General features: G+C 35.3%; 1 protein-coding gene across 1 annotated transcript; it reads left to right on the top strand.

The window, feature by feature from the left end:
• Positions 1 to 5,783: 5,783 nt before the first annotated feature.
• On the top strand, positions 5,784 to 10,086 carry EVX2 (even-skipped homeobox 2). Its single transcript, XM_053471359.1, has 3 exons — positions 5,784 to 6,283; positions 7,373 to 7,611; positions 9,111 to 10,086. Exons 1-3 carry the CDS (start codon positions 5,875 to 5,877, stop codon positions 9,720 to 9,722), a joined length of 1,260 nt encoding a protein of 419 aa, XP_053327334.1. The 5' UTR covers positions 5,784 to 5,874; the 3' UTR covers positions 9,723 to 10,086.
• Positions 10,087 to 10,337: the final 251 nt, after the last annotated feature.

Below are 10,337 nucleotides of genomic sequence, written 5' to 3'. Positions count from 1 at the left end.
CCTTCGAGCAGGTTAGATCATTGTGGTACGTTTATAAAAACTAAGTTCAGGTTGGGAGGGGTGTGGGGGGAATCATTTTACAGATCTGTTTGCAGTAGCCAAGACTCCAAGCATTGGTTAGCTTCAGTCACGTGATCCAAGAAACCAGAATTAAACCCAGAGAGTAATCATCCCACTTCACCGTTCCAGGAGGTTCTGATTTCCACCTAAAATATTTTCTTTCGTTTCTGTTTCCTCATCTCCATTTAATTGCATATTTTCCGAGATTAATACCAAAATAAGTGTCAGTAAAAAGTTTTCTGTCCACTTTACTTTAGATCACGCCTATAGAACCACTGTACACCTCATTTACTAAGGCTGCAATAAACACAGGAACCTGGTTACAGCTAGCTATTCATTAAACCTTAAGCTTATTTGCACTCAGCGCAGGCGTAATAGTTCAGCTAAAAAAAAGTTTTTTTTACATAAGTCCAAACAAGTCGCATTGTGGGTTTGGTTCCTGCTGAAACAAGATAAAATTAAAAAATCTAAAGAGGTATAGACGTTATAAATCGATCCGTGAAATAAATAAATTATTATATGTATATGTATTATATTAATATATATCTATAGTTATTGCACACACACCTGCTTGACTCTGTGTATAGCTATGATATATCACGTAACTGCAGCTTTTCTCATAGCCAGAATAAGAACTTTAATGAAAGTTTTAGATTTATTGAGTGAGATGTAATGTCCAATCAGCACTGGCTCGTTACCTTTCTCAGGATTAATACATGTTGCATAGCAATGCACTGTTTGTGCAATACTAAAGATTCTTTCTCAGGCTGTTGCAATATCCTGTTAATATATATATATATATATATATATACATATTTAATATTCAAGCTCTGCCACGATATCCAGGAAGATAATTCGCTTCTCATATCTCAATAGGAGGTGTTTGATACTGGGCAACAATATAAGGACAATCGAGAAAAAAACGCCCACTTTATGTCAACTGTGCCTAGGGCCAATCTCTATTAATGTCAAAATCCACTATAAATAAATGCATTTTTAACACACCCATTACCATGCTTTCATTAATTACACAAGGATAGTAATTATCACAAAAAAAGAAAATGTAGTATGTTTATGTACCCTCTAAACTAAGGAAAGAAGAGCATATAACAGAGGTCAACAGGTTAGTAAATTATGGGTGCACAAACTTATATATTTCTCATGATCTTTATAAGTGTGAAATTAGGTATCAACCACATGGCATTGAATATTATGCTGAAATATTTTCTCATTGTTCTTTATGTCCTTCAAGGAAGAGTAAAAATTAAAAGCAAGAAAGCTACATTAAATAGTATTCCTAACGAGGTGGAAACTACCAAACATTTTGAAATAAAAAATAATATTTATATATTCATAAAAGTAACACCTCATAGAGTATTGAAAGATTTAATGTGCAGTAGTTTGTGACAGTAAATTATGAGCATGGCGTTCGTTAACTAAATAAAAAACTGAAGACTAGGACGTGTTAGATTAATATTAAACGATACATTTTATTACCAGTTGAAGCATGAACGGTTGACATATTTGTGATGGGATAATATTATGAGACTTTATAATGTTAAATAATAATTGAACAAGGGAAGTATTATCAGTTCAGGAAAAAAATACATTTCTGACCATGTTTTCCCCGCATTAGCTTGCTTTTTGCCAACTTTCCGTATTTGAAAAGCATTTCAGAGACAAACGGAATGTAATAGTTCCCCATTTCAGTGAAAACCATATCATCGCTTCTTTACTGAGACAGCTCATTATTTATTGTATATCTTTACTAGTTCCTTAATTTCCTACGCAACAAAGCAATAGCCAGGTAACATGAATTCAAATAATTGTATGCTATTGCCAACGTATTCTGTAGAGTTGTACTACTGAGTTTTCAACATAATGACAGCAATAAATACTACCTGTTATATAGATCAATAAGAGTCATTTATAGCAACTTGGGTAATTATTTAATGCGGCTGTAGTATTGAATCATTGACGAGCATTTACAATATATGACGACATTTTGTAATTTTGTAGATAAATGTTCTTAAAGTCAGATAAATATGAGATTAATGTGAATAATACTGCATAAAAGCAGCAACAAACAACTATACATGATCATATTGCTTATTGAAAAGCACACATTTGTGGGGTTAGCTATAACTATAGACTGGAAATTAATTAGGTTGAGAACATTTTATTATTTAGTCGGATTAAAATGTAATGTATCGTTGAAGCATAGGGTTAATGAGTGTTTCATTAAAAGAAACGTCCGTATGCAAACAGCTGCACTGCATAAAAATGTAGCCCTCCCCACTATTATTTTACCTTAAAATAGTCAGACATCATAACATCGTTTTAGTTTTTGTATCATATTAAATCTGTATTACAATCAACTTTCCTACCTTGTGAATTTAAAAGTTTGAGGCTTGATGTCCATAACATGCATAACATGCATAACATGCAACCGTCCAAATAAAAATGTACTTCACCCTATGCCTAATAATAAATCTTTTGTTTATTAAAAATTGCATTTCATTCTGGAATAGACCCATGCGTTAAATAATGATTGCTTTTGAAGGAAGGAGGTAAATGTGATGCAATATAGCTGATCCACCACTAGATGGCTGCATATGTATTCAAGTAAAAATCTAAAAAAAAAATCAGGACAGGACATGCATTTTAGACAAAAGCGGGGGAAGGGGGTTAATGTGCAAAATCTAAATAATGGCAATCAGTCATAGGCCATTTTTGTTTAAGAACTACATGTAATTCAAAAGATCAATTGACCACTTGTCTGGCTTCAGCTTTTCATATGTGTTTCATTTCTGTGGCTTTCTGCAGTGTAAACAAGACATAATGCAGATTTCACCCCGATGTTCATACAGTCAAGGACAAAAGGACACTACAAAGCATATGGTGCTCCTATCCAGCTCTTTCGATCTGAAACGCCTCGGAATATGTATACACTGTGTATGCAAACATGCTATAATTGTTTATTCTACGACTGCACTCTACCCTAAGTGCACTCTTTAGTTTAATGCATTCTAGCCCAAGCTATTTTAAAAAAAGGGTATCATGGGGAAACGTTTTTTTTGTACAGATATTTCATTATTTGCAATAAACTAATGTTTTACAGCAAAATCTTTAAACAACTGTAGTTGACTACTAATCACATATTTAGCATGGTTTCCCTGGCAGTCACCTAAAAAGACAAAATAAGTTTGTCAAGTTCAAATTGAGCTCTTGAGCTCTTGAGACATGAAAGGAAAACTAAAGTGTCTTTCAGCTTCAAGGTTAGAAGTGAACATCTAACATGGGGTTGAATGTAATCCTGACATAGTGACCTGGATCTAACCACCTGAGCTAAATTATCCTCCAGTAATAGAATGTCAACGCCTCATAGTTTGAAAAACAAGTCTGTTGAGAAAACGTGATGCATTCTATTTCAGGTAAATGATTGTAACACTATGTGTCTTTCCAGCAAGAATTTCTTCACACATCACTTAACAAGAAGGCCTTTGTGACATGAGAGAGAAAGAGAGACATACATTTAAAAATGTATAGATATTGATATATATTACTACATCGAAGATTTTATTCCTATGAACGCTACAGCTATTTCATTATAATTTCCATCTAAAGAAGAGATCTTGGATGTCCCCAAAACTTTACATATGTTCCCATCTTGTCCTTATAAAATGTATCTGCTTCAACTAGAGACTGTAATTATGTGTTCAGGTAATTTGATGTATTATCAGATTTGTATTTCACTTCTTGTTATAGTCCACAGACTATGATGGCGCCCCAAAATAACAAATGTAACGTAATAATGCTAATCACCATGTGATGTCTTCCTCTTTAGCGTCATCTCCATACAGTCGTATTACATTCGTAGCGATTAGCTGAGTGTGCTAATTGATGAGGGTTAATCAGTTAGTGAGTGGTAACATGTAGATATTTTAATTAATTAGGGCATGGCATACATTTTTGCACCTCATGGAGAGTCCCTATAAAAATCATGCATTTAGAGCAATACTTATTTCAGACAGTGGGGGGAGCCAAAGTACAGCGATAAGACAGTTGGTGTCTTCTTTTATGGCTTCAGATTTTAGAAATTCACTCTGGTGGTCAAATCTAACGATAATAATTTAGTCATAGGCATTTCTACGTGACTCACGCGTGTACTTCATTCCTGTTTTCCATTATTTTATTATGTGTGTGGAAACACAAAAGTCATTCACTAACACCATATCTTTGGAGAAAGCTTTTTATCATGGCTAAAAACATCGCTTGGTTTATGCTCACTTTAGAAACAAAATTAATCTGAAATCAAGGATGAGAGGAAACTTTAGATAGCATAGTACACATCTGACGTATACATGAAACACATACAACGACCAAGTAAAATTAACGGAATTATTAAGATTACATAATTATGTTTCTCCCAGCTGCTTCTTAATTTTACATATCATTCATATTGAATCAAAATGGCAGCAAATCTACAGTTATTTCTTTATTTTTTTAAAAGTCCATCCCACATAAAAAAAGAGCAATTAGTTTATTCATGATTCACAATGTGGTATAAAATTAAAATATATTAATCAATGATATAGATAGATAGATAGATAGATAGATAGATAGATAGATACAACATTTAAAATATAAAATATAAATATAAATAAACCGAAAATGCCAGTTAAAAAAACCTATTTCCATGCAAACTCGCATTCCACAAGGGCATTGTTTGTTTGCTCGTGAAGGCATATTGAAGCTTATACTTAACTATATTAACATTGCAGGCAGGATGTCTGACAGAAAGGGTAACATATATAAACTGTTACTAAAAATTCCAACATTTACAGAAAAAATACAGTGATGCTATACATTAGCAGGAGATTTATTCTATTTTTCATGAGAATAATTCGTTCCCAGTTTTTACACTTAGTGAACATGAGTATTCTAGATACTGTTTAAAGGAATATAGTTGTTATTATTGTATCCAAACTTGAATGTATCAGGAAAAAGCATAGGAACCAAATACACAGGCAAAATAAAGATTTTTTAAGAAAAAATGTTCTTTAGGTCTTGATTTCGAAATATACAGTATAATCGAGGCAACAGACATACCAGTAAAATATGCATTTCAAAAGTGTTTATTGTTTTTTTAATTCTTAAGAGCTAAGCTCATACAGATTTAAAGAAAAATAAATAAACCATGAGTTACTGTACTATATTTCTCTTTAAGTAAAAAAGGAGAGAGTGAGAGCATCATTAGGACCTAAAAGCCTACAAAACAAAAATCAGTGCATAATGATGTCCCTAAATGAAGGGGAAATGTTACTCTGCTCATTTTATTAATCAGGCTGTCAATTTCACCCCAGAGGCCAAACCCCATAACAATTGAAGCAAGATCTGATCAAGCTTAGGAGAGGAGCAGCACAGTTCATTTCTTGTCTCTGTCTGTACCTGGATATATTTGTCTGCTCTGAATCCGCCTTCGCAGCCAAGTGACAGGAGCCTGTATTTATTTGCTTACAAAGCTGTTACAATATATGATTATTCAAACAGCGTCATTCATACACTTAATGACGAGCCCTACTTTTGATGAATGACATTTCTGGCGGAGAAGGATGTATGGGTCATTTTGACCAGTCATTTCACCGCTTTGGTATCCCTCACTTTTTACGCAACGCGTTCGCCAAAAAAAGAGGAAAGATAATATTTAGAGACATTGCCAAGCTGAATGTGAATTGGCCCCTTCTTCAGATCATCATCACAACAGCACCATCCCTTTTACTTTGAGTTTTTTTTTTCTCCTACAAAGCTGAGATGATGGAAAGGATAAGAAAAGAGATGATTCTCATGGAAAGAGGTCTGCACAGCCCAACCACAGGCAAAAGGCTTTCCAATTTATCGGACTCAGCTGGTAATGCAGTGTTGGAGGCCCTGGAAAATGCTCACCACACAACTCGTCTGAGCCCTAGACTAACATCTTCTTCATTGCATGGATCCATTGGGGACCTACCTAGCAAGGGCAAATTTGAAATAGACACTTTGTTCAGCATCCCTCATCCTAACACTGAAAGCAACAGTGTTCCTGAGATAGTCGGCTCCGAAAGAGGGAAAATTAGCCAATATTCTGAAGTTGCTCCAGAAGCAGATATGAACAGTGATGTGGAGGTGGGATGTTCAGCCCTGCGCTCCCCAACTAGCATCAGAGACAGCCAGCTGAAGGACAGTAACAAAGGTATATTTTTCCTTTATATTTCTAAAGGGGTAATATTGCTTTAACTATTTATTGTGCCACACAGCTTGTTTAAGAAACAACTTTTTTTTGCTAAGGCAGAATTGTGGCTCATATTAAAATGATATATCATTTTCTTTCAAGATATTTAATGCCACGATTAAACAGAAGCGTATTTTTTAAAATTGTACCAAACTCTGTATCAAGAAAAAAGAATGTTTATGCATTTTCAAAGCAAGCAATGTCAACCAAGAAAGCTGCAAAATACTATAATATAAATGCTATAGAAGCTAAGTGGAATAAATTACAGATTGATAAATCTACATACACACCACAAACACACACACACATATATATATGTATAACATGGGTTCATATATATATATGTATTAGTAATGGCAAGAAAATAATTACCATGTGACTAAAGACGAAAATATTTATAACCAGCTGTTTATTTTATTCTGCACATTATTATTTATTTAGACAATGCTCTTTAAATTCAAGAAACATCTAGGTAGTATAGGGTATGCATATACAGTAATTTTGCGTAGCGTTTAATGAAATTAAATCAGAACACACCATTTAACAATGGAACAAGCCTTTAAGATTAAATCAGTTTTTATTACGCAAGTTATAAAATAATCTTCAATTACTTTGGCATCCGAATACATATAAGTGTGCAATGTATTGCAGATGTTGATAAATCAGCTGAAAATAGTTAATGCGTGGATATATTTTGTAAATCCAAATACCTCTTAACTAAATCCATTTTAGCACACCTAACACCACATGCACTTTACCAAGTCGGTCATCTCATTCAGCGTGAATAAATCCCCCTCAAACAAAAAAATATTGTATGTCAAAATAATTCGGTAAATTACTATGTTACAGCTTTGCAACATATACATTGTTAGACTGTTCTGCCGGATTTATGAGGAAAATAGCGTTCTACAGAAAAATTCCTAAATCATTTAGCATCACTTCGTGGTATTGAGGAGTGTTTATGGTCCCCACAACTTATATTAAACCCACCTATGAACCGGGCTAGTGGCAAGCTTTATTTCCCTGTTTGTGTGCTTGTAGATAATGGATCAGTTGCCAGCACCACCAGTTCGTCCGGTTCTGGGATAGGCAGCCTTAGCAGCAATAATCCCGTGGGTAGCTCCAGTTCAGCAGCTGACCAGGTGCGACGTTATCGGACAGCATTCACCCGGGAACAGATAGCCAGACTGGAGAAGGAATTCTACCGGGAGAACTATGTGTCTCGGCCCCGGAGATGTGAACTGGCTGCGGCCCTCAACCTCCCGGAGACAACTATTAAGGTAGGATGTGATGACGGCACCTTCCTCGTTCTCTTGACAGATTTGCGCACTAACAAGCCCTAACATGGGTTCAAATAACCCTTTTATTGGGAGAACTGGATATATTTTTGCCACTACTCTGGCACACTAACGGTTAAAATACTTGCTCTTATTACCTACTTTGAAAACAGGAAATATACATTACTAAGGACAAATATACAAAATAACGGATACTTTTTCTTTATTCATTAGTAAATCAATACCAACATGTGAACGTTTATACGTTCTGCAAAAATTAAACCATCTAGAGAAAGATCCAATTTATATATTAAATTTGATCTGTTTTATACGAAAAAACTTTAATCTAATTTAAGTTAAGCATTTCAGCTAGGAAAGGTGAATAATTCCAATTTATTACGTGTAAAATTAACAGTGCTTTCAGGGTTAATATATTTTATAAGAGGATTCTCGCTGCCCAGGTGTATGTGGCCAATCAAAATGGAATTAAAATGATATTTTAATATGAACTAGAAATTCGGGTGTTTAAATTGCGCATTATCAATTGACCAATAGTTTGCCTTTGTTTTATATATATATATATATATATATATATATATATATATATATATATATATATATATATATATATGATTGTTTTTTACTTACTTCTTGCACTTTGATATTATATTATTAGCTCTTTATATGATATCATTGTGCGGTTCTGTAAAACACTTCTAGAATTCAAAACTGAATTTTCCATCCAAGTGTTACAGTGGGCTGTTTGTCTAGAAGACAGATGATAATTAAAGAAAGACATCCCAGTGCACGAATGAGGCATATATTAATGTGACACCTATAAACATACACTTCTGGTAAAAATAAAAAAAATAAAATAAAAAAAAAATATATATATATATATATATATTGATATATAAAATACATATATGGATATTCTGTTATGGATTATTATTTAACAAAATTGTGTTTATACAAAAAATGCCCTGTATTTTATTTATATATATCACATTTCGGCTATCGTTATTTTTTTGAAAGTTTGTCCAACATTATTTTGATTATTTTGCAAATAGTGTAGAAGTAACTCTCCCTAATTCTTAATAGCAGTTAAGTAAGTGGTGACTGTTTACTTCTATTAAATTCAGTCCATGCATCCATAACGCAATAATTATATGTGCTGTACGTTGGGGCGTATGGAACAAACTGTGTAGTGTAATTACCAGGGACCAGTTATTACACAAAACATCTATTTATCGGGAATGCTGAAGGTTTAGTGCTTTAAGTATTCTGTATATGAACCAGTAGGTTCTGGGGTAACTAGTGCCTTTTCCTGTCACATTGTTTCCAGTTCATAACCCACGTGCTTTGCCTTCTTCGCAAAAATATAGACTGCAAGGAGCCCAGTGTTCTCCAGCACTGTAGATGCGCAGATGCTTCAAATTGTGTTATTGCTTATAGTCGAGTTTCTGGATTGATGAATGAAACGTTGTGTATTTCTCTATTAGGTCTGGTTCCAGAATAGGAGGATGAAGGATAAAAGGCAGCGCTTGGCTATGTCGTGGCCTCATCCTGCGGATCCCAGTTTTTACACGTATATGATGACCCACGCTGCAGCCACTGGAAGCCTTCCTTACCCCTTTCATTCCCACGTGCCTCTGCACTACTATCCTCACGTTGGGGTGACTGCAGCCGCTGCAGCTGCAGCAGCCTCAGGGGCAGCAGCGGCGGCCGCTTCCCCTTTTGCCACATCCATACGGCCTTTGGACACCTTCCGCGCACTTTCACACCCTTACTCTCGACCGGAACTACTTTGCAGCTTCAGACATCCGGGTCTTTACCAGTCCCCTGCTGGGATCAACAGCACTGCTGCGGCTGCCGCTGCGGCTGCTGCTGCTGCAGCCGCCTCGGCGCCCGGCTCCACTCCCTGCTCCTGCCTCAGTTGTCATAGCAACCAGACGGCGTCAGCGCTGAGTTCCGGCAGCAGGAGCTCGGATTTCACTTGCACTGCGTCCTCACAGAGGTCAGAGAGTAGCTTTTTGCCCTACTCAGCGGCAGTGCTCAGCAAAACCTCTGTTACTCCCCCGGACCAGAGAGAGGGGACACCTCTTACCAGATAACTGCAGCCCTTCAGACTGTCCAAAGCTACCCCTTACCCTCAGTCTCTGTAATTACTACAGAGAGAACTTGTGTGATGTCACCACTTGTGAGTGTGACTTTTTTTAACTAAATCTTTTATTTATATATCCATAATTAAACATCAGCTACAAGCCATGGGAAGCATATAAACTCTGAAAATGAACGAGGGCTGTGTAATCACCGAGACAGAAATTAACAGTCGAGCGACAGAATGCATAATTCGATTTATTATGATTTATTTTTTTAATGACATGTTTGGATGCATACTTTTATTATGTTATTTATTAAGATTTTCGTTTTGTTTTTACAAAAAATGTTTTATTTCGGCATGGTTTACTTTGGAGTTTAGTACCTTTGGTTCTTGGTTTTCATTGCTTTTAGTGTTGTTTTGTGGCTGATATATTTTATTTCTGCATTCTCGATTCATTTTGCCAGATGGTGACTTGTTCCCTAAACTTTTATTTCTTTCCTGAATATCTTCTATTATATCTGGATAATACTTGAAACTGGAGATAGGTCGTGTAGTTCAGCATTAAAGTGGAGCATGTCACATTATTTTTATTTTATTTTTTTGTTCTTCAAGTATACTATGGCAC

Source organism: Spea bombifrons, chromosome 7, assembly GCF_027358695.1.
Source record: "Spea bombifrons isolate aSpeBom1 chromosome 7, aSpeBom1.2.pri, whole genome shotgun sequence".
NCBI classification, from domain to species: domain Eukaryota; kingdom Metazoa; phylum Chordata; class Amphibia; order Anura; family Pelobatidae; genus Spea; species Spea bombifrons.
Note: the sequence above shows the minus strand (reverse complement) of the source record. Positions and strands in the feature narration are given on the sequence as shown.